Source organism: Nannobrachium achirus (genome assembly GCF_963921795.1).
Source record: "Nannobrachium achirus genome assembly, chromosome: 3".
NCBI lineage: Eukaryota > Metazoa > Chordata > Actinopteri > Myctophiformes > Myctophidae > Nannobrachium > Nannobrachium achirus.
The window spans coordinates 63,991,594-64,005,001 of NC_137812.1; the positions used below are offsets into that span (position 1 = coordinate 63,991,594).

At 41.3% G+C, this 13,408-nt stretch overlaps 1 protein-coding gene across 1 annotated transcript; it reads right to left on the reverse strand.

The window, feature by feature from the left end:
- Positions 1-3,031: 3,031 nt before the first annotated feature.
- On the reverse strand, positions 3,032-11,532 carry LOC308282387 (high-affinity choline transporter 1-like; the record flags this gene model as incomplete). Its single annotated transcript, XM_080722732.1, has 8 exons — positions 3,032-3,541; positions 4,517-4,734; positions 5,059-5,212; positions 8,570-8,713; positions 9,962-10,110; positions 10,389-10,544; positions 11,042-11,158; positions 11,346-11,532. The coding sequence occupies 8 exons, from the start codon at positions 11,530-11,532 to the stop codon at positions 3,032-3,034; spliced, it is 1,635 nt and encodes a 544-aa protein (XP_080578858.1).
- Positions 11,533-13,408: the final 1,876 nt, after the last annotated feature.

The window sequence follows — 13,408 nt, forward strand, 5'->3', positions numbered from 1 at the left end:
CAAGAGTTAAATTTGACGGCTGCATACTGGACATCATGTTGTCTCTGAGGTGGTTGAATAAAAGTACAAAGGTATTGGCATCAAAATGTACTTAAATTACCAAAAGTAAAGTACAAAATGTTGAAAATAGCAGATCTACAAGCTCACAATGCGTCACGTGTGAGCATGTAGCCGGAGTAGCCTAGAATTAAGAGTACTAAAAACTAGAAATACAAGTAAAGTATAAAATATACCTCAGAATTGTACTAAGGATAATACTTGAGTAAATGTACTTAGTTACTTTTATACCACTGACCAATTATATAATATCCAACCAGATGCTTGTACAACATGATAAAGAAAAAGTCATGCAATAGTATGAATTTCAGTTTATTTACACAAAGGATTGGCAATTACAAAATATTATAGCAGGATTGTTTTCTGTAAGTGAGTCAGACTTAACCAAAATTAAATTGTCTTTATTGAAAAACATTGAGGGGAAGGAGCTGGGGGTCAAAACTTGGGTGGCTCATAGGGGGCTCTAGTGTCCAGTGGGCAGAGCAGAGAGAGCAGTGACTAGGGATTCCAATTTGGGGGGGGGGGGGGGGGGGGGGGACTCCGCTTTCCCCCAGGGTGTTAGAGCCCTGCCAGCCTAGGTGGAGGAGGAAGAGAGAAATGAGGGGAGCACTTAGGCTGATTGTCAGATGGGCTGCAGGTGTGACCGCACCCAGTCAACTGGCATGTGAGGCTGAGCTTCCCCTGGTTTGCCACAATGAATACATAAATATCCCATGTTAAAGTCAGCCTTTTTGCTAAATCAAACTAGACCCATTTCAACATATTTTAGCAAAACCAACCAACCAAGCCATTGACAATAAATCATAGCACTGTTAACTCACCGTTGAGTATGTATAGCCTATATAGGCACTGAAGGCAGCAACCAGCAGCATCAACCATGCTTCCAAACACACTGAGTGAGGAGGGAGTGGCCTCACCTCAACCATTATTTATACTCTCTTGCTTAACAAGGTTGCCATGTTTGGTTGGGTTGCCATGTTTGGTTGCAATTCCAGGATTACACATTCACAGCTATATTTTGTGAAATGCATTTTAAATGCATGAGGTAAGATTGGTTTCAGTGATATTTGGACTAACCCTCTACAGTATTTCATCATGAAAATGTGAATTTGCATGTATGTTTTAGAGGCAGAAGAATAATTTGCATAAAACTGCAATATTCATTGAATTATTAAAAATTAAAAATAAATCCGATCTGACAGATCTTTAGATATTGGCCCACAGTTCATGTAAAAAAGGTTCTGTGCACGTGACGCAAAAATTCCAGAATAAAAGTGGGTTTAAGCGTTTTATAAACTGTTAAAAATGGCAGAAAATCTAAGGGCGGAGCTTACTTAACAAAGACACAGATGGCTTCCACTTGAGTCAAGGCACGTGTGTAAGCAACTTGCATGACTTCGTATGGCCAATTGGAATAAGATTAGTTTCCGTGATATTTGGACTATCCCTCTACATCTTTGCCAAATGCCATGAACGTGTCACTTTGCATGTATGATTTAGAGGCAGAAGAATCATTTGCATAAAAGTGCAATATTCCTCCTCAAATCTGTATCTTTCAAAAATAGATTTTTTTGGAGCTGTGTGAAACACAGGCTCCCTATACGTGGCTGTGTGGGTCTGTGTGTGTGTGTGTGTGTGTGTGTGTCTGTCTGTCTGTCTGTCTGTGTGTATGTAGCCTGACTTCGGCGCGTAACTAGTGCCGCACCATTTACGCCACTCGCGCAATATATACATCAAAATGTGCGGCTCGGCCGGGAATGGTGTTCTATTACCTTTCGTTCCGATCCGCCTTACCATGCCGACGTAATCGGCAAAAAACGACGCTTAATTGTCCCCATTGACTTATAATGGGACAATGCAAGAAATCACTTTCAAGTATTTTTCTCTCGTAAACCATAGGAGCTACAGTTTCAAACCTCGGAGAGGAGATTCATAATGATTTTAAGAATGAATCGAAAAATAATTACATCACTCGGCCTCATGGTGGCGCTATAACGGCCCACTTTACGTTTTGCCCCGTAACTCTTGAACCGTGGATCGGAAAATTAAAATTCTTTTTTCCCTGGATTCCTTGGGTCAAGACGCATCTCCCCATATAGGCCACGCCCATTTGCGCCAGGATAGATTTTCCGCCATCTTGAATTTTCTCCAAAACACACTTTTTGCTCCTTTTCCTACATATTTTCTTCAAATGTCACAAAAATCGGTACACATGATCTACACACACACACACACACACACACACACACACACACACACACACACACACACACACACACACACACACACACACACACACACACACACACACACAGCTCCACTTCACACGGGTGTGATTTTTAGTTTACATTTGAATTGTTTGATATTCCTACTATACTGCATCTCCTCCTCTAGCCCATTCCATAATGTTACACCACAGGAGGAGATGCACATTGTTTTCAGATTGGTTCGCATCAATGACAACTGAAAACAGTGCCTTGCTTCACTGGCTTTCGCAAGTAATTATCACCCTCCCCGGGGCGCCTGATGGCCTGGTGGTCTAGGCGCATACCACATACTAGGCTATGATGCCTGCTGGCGTCGCCGGTTCGATTCCCGATCTGGACGACCTTTGCCACATGTCATTCCCCATCTCTCTCCCCATTTCCTGTCAGTCTACTGTATCCTATCAAATAAAGGCATAAAAGCCCAAAAACAAATCTTTAAAAAATAAAAGAAAATTATCACCCTCCCTGCCCGGCTTCACTCCCCCTGAACGTGGACCAGTTGTGTTCATATTGAGTCACTCGACAAAAACCTTTTACACCACTGCGCCACCCGAGCATCTCCCTTTAGCCAATTTAGGATATTCCCTTCCAAAATGTAATCGTCAGACAGTCACCCAGTACCTTACTGAAAACATTTAGAAATCTAGTGTTCAACACTTCATGTCCTTCATTGTCAAAGGAGCATCAGGGATTTGAAAGGTCTCATTTTAAATTGACAAGGTCTCTTCTTCTTCTTTGGTGCCATCGTCTGTGGGTGCTCGTGCCTGCAGCGGCCGCGAGGCTTTCACTTTGAACACGTCCCACTTCTCAGGAATTGCGCCTTTGTTGAAGAGCAGCGAAGACAGGTACGAGAACAACAAGATGCTGGCCAGGGCGGAGAACATGCAGATGGTCTTGATGGGGGCAACCTGGACATGAACACCGTCCTCTACGGTGCACGCTGGCAGGCAGAGCACGGTGGGAAGCCACAGCAGGGGTTCTCCGCACAGCACTCTCAGCAGCAACCCGACCAGGCAGCCCATAATAGCCCCGTAACCATTGGAGACGCTGAAGAAAAGGACGGCGACTAGTTGAGGGAACACAATGATGTAGCTCACCTCCGAGCCTAGGAACAATAACACCACGACGCTGTTGTCCAGCACTGTGAGGGAAGTGCCAGCCACACCCACCACCACCACAGAGACACGGACCACCCACTGGAACTCCCTCTGTGATGCCTAAGGGTGAGAAATGAGTCAAATGAGGATGGAGATATTCATGAGGTGTCAAAAAATATACATAATGGTCAGGAATAAAAGTCAGGAGGGCCAGTTGACTCTAGTCTAGGTCTTGGTCTTAAATTGGTATACGTTTAGGTTTAGGTCTACGCCACATTGAGAACTGGCAGGTTGGGTAGCGCATTTGTTCGACGTTCCATTTGTTCGACACTGGTGAATGTTAACCTGGTGAAATGCTAACCTGCTGACGCTGGTGAATGCTAACCTGGTGAATGTTAACCACTATGCCTAAACCCAACCCAAACCCTAACCCTAACCTCAGTAAAAATATGCCTAAATCTTTTTTTTTTTAAATAATGTTTATCCCACGATTTTTTCACCCAGTGCCAATTGCCTATGTAATCCTGGGCTCTGCTCTCCCTCTGCCACGCCTGGGGAGACAACGGACTGACCTCATGCTTCCTTCTATGCATGAGGAGTCCAAGTTGCTTCTTTTCACCTGACAGTGGGTATTTCCCTGGTTTGGACGTAACGCGTGGAAGGAACACGTTATTCCAACCAGTTCCTTTCCCCTCCATCAGGCGCCCCGGCTGGCCAGGGGGAGGCATTATTGAGACCCGGATTACTGGATATTTTTGTGAGGGTATCAACCCTAGGAGACATGGGGAGAACATGCAAACTCCACACAGAAAGGCCCTATCGCCAACCCCACCTAGGTTGTGGACGCTGATGATGCGGAGGGAGGAACACGCCCCCAGTGCCCACAGCGTTCCCCAGCGGGAATCTAACCCAGGACCTTCTAGCTGTGAGGCGAATCGCTAACCACTGCGCTACCGTGCCCCCTCCACTCCGCCTAAATCTAATCCTAACCCTAATCCTTAGTCGAACTAATGAAACGTAGAAATATCGAGATTTCCCCAGCAGGGTGTCATAGGAATGGAAGAGACAGATGTCCCATTCATCCGTTCTTCTCACCCGGGGCCTCAGGACGGCCTTGTAGATATTGGAAGTGAAGATGGAGGCTGCCGACAGCAAGAGGGAGTCCACGGAGGACATCACTGCAGCAGCCACCGCTCCGATTCCAATGAAGGAGATGAAGGGTGGGGTGAGATGCAGAAGGGTGACAGGCAGGACCAGACCCGCCTGCCCACGCTCAAACGGGGATGGAGAACCATATGAGGTCAGGTTCCAGTCTGACGAACACACAGGGAGAGATTCAGAGAGTAACACCTGCCTTTAAGAAAGGTCTTAATCGGATGTGTATTAACATGTTAAGTGACTTATGAACAACAATGTGATTCTGCAACAAAACAGTGTAATTAAGTCTAATTCATTTATTACCCTTAGTGTATTAACAAGAGCACAGAACAGAATACAGTGCAACTTCATCTGACAACACTTGACTCCAACTCAACTATATATTTTTGAAATACAGAATATAGCTATAAACAGTGTTCGTTAAACCTTCCTGCCTATCTGTTTGCATTGTTATCTATTTCTGAACAAGCCTTAGATACCTGTTGATGCAGCCACCGCCCCCATCAGTATAGGAGGGATCGCAAATATGAGAATAATACCAGCTGCAGCAAGACACATGATCCTGGCGTTTGCCTTAGAAGAGGCAGACAGGGTCCTTTGGTGGAAGCTTTGAAAACCCAGGTTCCCAAAAGCCTTGGAAAGGGAGGAAACCACAGTAATAGTCCATGGGCCATACGAGATGTTGCTCTCGGAAAGGTGACAAAGGTTACATTTTTGAGACGCTCTATATCGGTAGATAATATTTTGGTATGATAACCCTTAATGAGTCACAGCTAAATTGATGTTATCAGCTGCTAAAGTTGGTGTCCCTTTAACTTTACTATACTATACAAAAATATTAATCTGCTTTAAGTAGCATATGAGGGGTCAAACTAGGGGTTTTTCATGATTCTGAATCCATTGCAAGCATGTGTTTTGCACGAAAAACATTCCTTGGGCTAAAAATGGCCCCACAAAACTGTGAAAAGTGATGACTCGTCAAATTTCATCACTAAACAAAAAAAAGACATTACATTAAACATCAACAGTAAAATGAAAATAAATAAATTAAAATAGACAAAGTACACCACCGGTTTGACATAATTGCATATTACAGATAACCAGAGTATTTTTCCTTGAACTGTTCAATAAGGTACACTGAAGCTCAGCCTAGATACCCTTGTAAACCCTTCCATGTTATCACAAAGGATTTAAGTAATTTTTTCCAGCGGTATCACACCCATTACTTCTCTATACCAATCATCCAGTGTAGGAATGTCCTCATGGATCCAAAGCTTGAGAATAGTCTTTCTTGCTAAAATAAAGCAGTATAGAGAAACAAAGCCATGTCGTCATTTGTGCGTAATGTCGCCCTCTAGGGGGTTCATGCTGGTATTGTTTTGTATTCTAATCGCCATTGGGGAATCTGCGAAAGCCGCATATAAGGACTGTGTTAAAAAAATAAACACACCATGTGCGCGTTTCTGTCAGCGGGGGGGTTCTGCATAGTTTATGATATTCATTCATATCTGATATAGCCTGTTGTAACTCGTTTCTAGCGTTTATTGTGTTACTCTTTGGGTAAATCTGTACATTTCCACCTTAGTCGATGCTTCATATCCATTTGGGTCAATCCGAGAGCATGGTGTGTTTATATTTTTAACACAGTTCTTATATGCGGTGATCGCAAATTCCCCAATGGCGATTTGAATACAAAACAATACCAGCATGAACCCCGTAGAGGGCGACATTTCACGCCATTTCACGGAAGTGACATCACACTTCGCTACTGAATGGTGATCAATTTAGCATTGTGACTGCTCCTTGCACTGGATATATTGGCTGCCAGCATACACTGGAGAGGTGACATGTCCAAGGGATATCCTGTCAAGATGTTCAGTTAATTCTTCACCTCATTCCAAAACACCTGAATCTTTCTGCATTTCCAAACACATGTGCATACGTACCAACTTCTGTGCCACATTTATTACAGTTAGGAAAGCTAAGACCAAGATTACTTTAAAGGAGTATAATGGAGTCTGTGTAATATCTCTACTGTTCTGCTGCCACTGAGTAGCTCTGGACAGATGTGGTTGTTAAAGGAGTAGTTCACCCCCAAAATGACTTTTCTTCTATTGATTAGTCATGCCATGGAGAGTAGAGTTCAATAATATTTTTTGGTTTTTGTCACATTCCTAAGACAAAAAATTGATTCGAGTAAATTTACCCCCATTGATTACGGATGGGGACCCGTTTCGAAACGGGTCCCCATCCGGAACGAATGGGGGTAAATTTATTGTTAGCACATTTTTGTCTTAGGAATGCGACAAAAAACTAAACATATTGAACTCTAGTCTCCATGGCGTGACTACTCAATAGAAAAAAAGTCATTTTGGGGGTGAACTACTCCTTTAAGTGCATTGCTCAACAGTAGTTTATAAGGGAAGCAAGGGGCAGATCTATGTTCTGAGGGTTAAACAATGTGTGTAAAGTATTTTTAATGTAATTAGTGGTAAGCTTACTCCTCAATATGCAAATTAGAGGCCACCATTACAGAAAACTGTTTAGTACTCAAGGGGTCCATAGACATTATTTCATTTTCTTTGCTACTTATCTGTATTTTTGGCATCATTATTAGGACATCTAAAATACAGATTTAGATGACAGTTAGTTTGATTCAATATTTAGATATTTGATTTTGATACATTTGATTAGATAATATGGTGTGGTATATTTTAGTGGGACTTCCGTCTCCTATAACTCGGCCCAGGAACCACTCACCGTCTTGTTTCACACATCCAATGGTTCAGGGGAAACAGACCCAGGTGTCAAAACCAGTTTTGTATCTGTAACTCATTCTAGGGGTGAGTTAAACAAGGCAGAAATCACCATGACACTATTTATGGACTCCATTCACTTCCATGTATTTTGGGTCACCAGGGGTCAAATGGATCGCCTACTTTTACTTGTGATCATATACTGTTGTATTTTAGATGAGCTAGGGTTGCCAAATATACTTATAAGTAGAAAAGAAAAGAAACATAGGGGAAGTGTGTGGACCCCTTTGAGTACTAAAGAGCTTTCTGTAATGTTGGCCACTAATTTGCATATTTTGGAATAGACTTAACCCTAATTATATTAAAAATGCCTTAATCACATTGTCTGACCTTCAGAAAATAGATATGGACACTTTATTTATCAGTTTTGCTTGCCTTGTTACAGAGTTATTGAAAGGGATATTTCACTTTCATGATAGATTAAATGAAAACACCTATCCTGTTTTCTGGTGACTCCTGACACCCTTCTAATACACGAACAGGCAGTGTTTTTTTAGATTACTTTTTCGTTACTTTTTAAGAATTTTTGGGGAAAATGAAAACAATAAATATAATAAAAAAATCTTTAAAAATAAACAAAAATAGTTATCAAAAAAACAACAACAACAACAACCTGCTCAGGTATTAGGAGGGCGTCAGGAGTCACCAGAAAAAAAGGATGGGTGTATTCATGAAATCTATCATGGTTAAAATGGAGTTTGAAGTTACAATGGGTTTGTATAGGAAGGGGCGTGTCTTATACAATGAATATCAAATATCTAAATCTAAACTGAATCAAGCAACTCAAAAAATGGTCCTGGGTGTTCCCAAAACCCTGATTATACGATAAAATCAACAAAATAAATATTCCTTGAATAAATAGTACAAAATGTATAATGCAGAAGCCACTTTGTTATGCAAATTAGAAGGTCAAAAACTCAGAATTCTGCTTGGGTACCAGGATTTTCAGATTCGGCACCCTTGAATTAAATAAAATAGCTTGGTACCCCACTTTTACCCCCAAACGCATCCAACAATAAGATTTTTCTGAAATCCCACCCGACTACAACTGAACTGGTGGATTCGGACCAGTAACCTTCAAGATACAATCCTGTGTCTCATTGCTTGATGGGTATTTCTCTTGTGAGTCTGGTGATAAGGTTATACCGTACTGTATATAAAAAGAAGAGCTTACAGCAAGCAGAAAGTTGTCGATCCACCTCCCTGCCCTGTCTGCTTCCACTGTGCCGACCCAGGGGGCGCGAACGGTGTGGTTGAAGGCTGTCTTTGTGATGTCAGAAGAGGAGGGATTCATCAGAGCAAAGGGGGCACACAGCCACTGTGGAAACATGATACTTTTTACAACTCTATAGTATGTGATGCTGATGTTTGAGCTTCATATTGAGGATTGGCGAATAACATATTAGCTGCTATACTGGACAGATGTACAAATTATTGGTAGGATATTCTACTGTTAGACTGATGACAGGTTCTTGGATTACCTATGATCCTAGATTACTATTTCTATGCATTTGATGTGTTACCTTGTGTTCTGCTTGCTTACTGTAAATGGCTCTGGATTAAGAGTGTCTGCTAAATGCCTAAATTATAAATGTAAATGTAGTCAGTAAATGTATATACAGTATAAATATATACAGTATATATATATATATATATATATATATATATATATTTCATATTATTGCGAGCGTAGGTCGCAGTTTACTATGAAACCCGGCAGATCCTGTCCGTATGTCCATCTGTCCATCCATCCATCCATAACGCCTCAATGTCTATAGCTAACCTGTTGTGACGTCACATTGTTGACTGAATGACCAAGACAGTCTGTTCTGGCATGCATCCCTGATGTTATCAATATTAAGCCCATATTTGGCAATGCCCATATATGGATGCTCCATATGGCCAAGAGAGAATTCATTCTCAAATCAAGACTGCTGACTAACATCACCTGGATATCCATATACTATATAAAGATCATAACACTGACCTCATCAAACCCTGGATATCCATACATGGAGTCGATTGGATCATCACCTAGATCTCCATGTATGGAGCTGACCTCTACATCTGATTCCCAGATGATGCCCTGTTAGGCCAACCACAGTAATATAATCCCTTTTATGCCCATCAATATTAAGCCCATATCTGGGAATGCCCATATGGACATATTGTGTCAGCTACACGAGTCACACTTGCAAATTAATTCCATCCTTGTCCCTTTTATGCCCATATATGGAGATCCCTGTCCCGATGTCATCAATATTAAGCGCAAATCTGGGAAGGCCCATATTTGGCAATGCCCATATATGAACGCTCCATATATGGCCAAGACAGAATTAATTTGCAAATCAAGAATGCTGACTATCATAACATATCTCCATATTTGAAGATCACGACAATGACCTCATCAAACCCTGGATATCCATACATGGAGATGGTTGGATCATCACCTAGATCTCCATATATGTGGAGCTGTGCCCATGTGCACACACCCATGTGGAAAATGTTTCCGTTATACTGGTGATGTCAGTACTGCACATTTGCAAATAGTGTGGTTTGTGCCTACCAGGCTGATGAAGATGAGAGTTAGCTGGATGACATCAGTGTAGGCCACAGAGTATAGACCTCCGAGTAGGGTGTAGAGAATGGCCACCGCAGCAGAGATCCAGATACTCATGGTGTATGGCACATCCAGGATCACGCTCATGGTTGCACCTATCACACATGTACATAGACGGATGGACACACGCACGCATACGCACGCATACACATGCACACGCACACACACACACACACACACACACACACACACACACACACACACACACACACACACACACACACACACACACACACACACACACACACACCAACATCCACCCCTATTCGAGGTAACTGAAACATACAGCATCTAATTGTACTTATGACCATTTAGGTCTTCTTACTGTATGCACAAGAACTTACATTTGTTTGTGTTTGCGTGCACACCGTACCTAAGCCAATCAATGTCGCAGTCACCCAGATGACCTCTGCTACCACCGAGGCCAGGGACAGAAACACACTCAACACTTTTCCATATATGATCTGAAATGGGTCCATCATGGTCACATATTTTCTTTCCCTCATTGGCTGGGCAAAGAACAGGCCACCTTAGCAACAGAACACAATAGAGATAGATGAAGTGTACTCTCTCAGGCAACTCCCCTCCCTCTTTAAGCTACACTATGAAAAAATTGTCACTGATAATACCCATGTTTTACACAAAGAGTTTGTAATTCTGCCCTCTGGTAGAAGGTACAGCGAACCAACATGGAATTATATCAGGTTTAAAAAACAAACAAACATACAAACATACCGGCATCAACTCAAATGTTGAACGATAATCTGAAACAGCATTGACTGTGAGAGATTAAATTAACCACTATTTGTGCACATGTAATGTTGCTTCCCCCCTCTGTTATGTATTTCTATTATGTCTTTTGTCAATGATGTTTTGTGTGTGGCTGCAGTAGGGGTGAAAGCCCAAGCCAAATTTCCCTTGTGGACAATAAAGTTTACCTTGACCTTGACTCTGGTTGTTACAGGACCACTGCAGGAATGGTCCTATTCTGTCACATGAAAAATGTAATAAATAACTGAGTCTTACCGATTATGAAGGACGCTGAATGGCCAACAGGGATGAGGATAGCCCAGACCAGGCCCATGTTTGGGGTATAAACTAACTCTGTCATTCCAACAATGAAACCTCCTCCAAGCAATGTGGCTATAGGGGATTAATAAACAAGTTGACTTATGGATAACAGTGATTATGCAATAAAAACTAAAGTTATGAGTAGACATGACTGAAAGGTTGCTGGTTTTGAATCCCCACATGTATTTTCTCTCATTCAAAAAGTCATAACAAAATAATCCTGATATTGATTTAAAGTCACATCATCACCCAGCCCTACCAGTCATGGTGAATATCCCCACTAGGAGACTGATGTCTCTGTTGGCCAGGAGGATGTTCTCTGTGTGGTTGATGTCCCCTTTTCTCTTTTCGGCCTTCCTGGACTTGAGCGAGGCCCAGATACCTGTCCCTAGAACCAGCAGGTAGAATATTGCCATGGCAACCACTCCCGGTACGTTGATGGCCATCTGCGTGTTGAAATTATTTTATTAGGAATAAACCCTTGAGATGAATAATCTCGTTTTCGAGGGTATCGACAGAGTTACACTTTCATACATTTAAACATAGAACTTTCACATACAATTCAGACAACATAAACAAGACAAAAAAAAAACACTACAAGACATAACAAAGAATACAAACAAAACAGAACAAAACAAAACAGAACAGAACAAAACAAAACAACAAACGCAACAGCAACACAACTATAATACACAAGGTACAGAGCACACAATGGATCATATGGATAGTTGAGATAATGAATTAATCAAAACATGAACAGGTAATCTCAAGGTGAGAGGACAGCGTGGTTTTGAACAAATTGAAAGATGTTATTGACCGAATGTGGACTGGTAAATTGTTCAAATCAGAGGGGCTTTTTTTTTGCCAACTGCATTGGTTATATATCTGTTAGGACCTTAAAATAAATCTGTTCACAGTGTCTCAGTTGGTGATCAGAGGTGAATGGATCCAGATATTGTTTTAGATACTGAGGATAGTTGAAATGAATACATTTGAAAATGAATTGTAACCACTGCAAATTGAGATTTTGGTATAAGGTGCAGTGATGAGTAAGGTATGGACAATCGAGAACAAATCTACATAGACGGTTATATATGATATTTAAGGGTAGAAGATTAGTTTTAGATGCCACCTGGTAAACTACATCAGCATAGTCCATTATGGGTAGTGTGACTTGTATATAAAACTTGCCACAAAAATTTCGGAAATCTAACTTTAGTCGATTATATCTCCCCTTTAATAAACCCAAATGGTATTGTTTTTTATATCATTTTTATCGTTGATTTGTCAAGTCTACAAGAAAGTACAGCTTGTAAGCATCGGGCATTCGAGGCATGAGCTACACAGCCAAACGTGTGGGTAGCGCCGACCAGAATTTTGCCAAAATGGTTTGCAATATACTGTTCTGATGGCATTTACTCTCGTTTTGGGCTTCCCTGACACTGAGCTTAACATTAACAAAGTGTAAAAATGTCCAATATGTGTTGTTTTTTCTTTTCCTTATTACTTTGAGAGAGTGCAATCATTCAATGCCCCAAGTAACAAAGGTGAACACCAAAAGAACAGTATTGCAGGCCTGCCAGGCCATTTTGACCATTTTTGGAGGGGCCCTACCCACACATTTGGCTGTGTTGCTCATTCCACGAATGCCAGATCCTTACAAGCTGTATCTCGTTGTATAGGTGACGAATCAACGATAATGATATCAAACACAATACCATTTGGCATAATTAAAGGGGGGATATAATGGACCGAATGTTGGCAAATTTTGGGTTAGCTGCTACCTACACGTTTGGCTGTGTAGCTCATGCCTCGAATGCCTGATGCTTACAAGCTGTACCTTGTTGTAAAGGTGACAAATCAAAGATGAAAATGATATAAAACACAATACCATTTGGGTTTATTAAAGGGGAGATATAATCGACCAAAGTTAGATTTCCGAACTTTTTGTGGCAGGTTTTATATACACAATTTTCTTTCTTGCTGTAAAGGTGAAACAGTTTTTGTTCCGGTATAGAACACCTGTGCCGAAATGTATTTTCCTCACAATATTGTCGATATGACATTTAAATGAGAGTTCTGGATCTAGCCAGAGGCCAAGGTATTTGGTATGGTCTACTCTGATAAGTTGTGTACCGTCAAGGCAACTAATGGTGTATGACTGGTTTATAACTTCTGATTTATTAAGATTATGTTTTGTCCCAAAGAGCATTGTGTTGGTTTTAGTTTTATTGATAATTAGTCTGTTGGCTGAGAAGCACGATTGTAGATTATTGAAGTTTGATTGCAAGATTTATTCTGCAAAAAACAGACGTGTCCAAT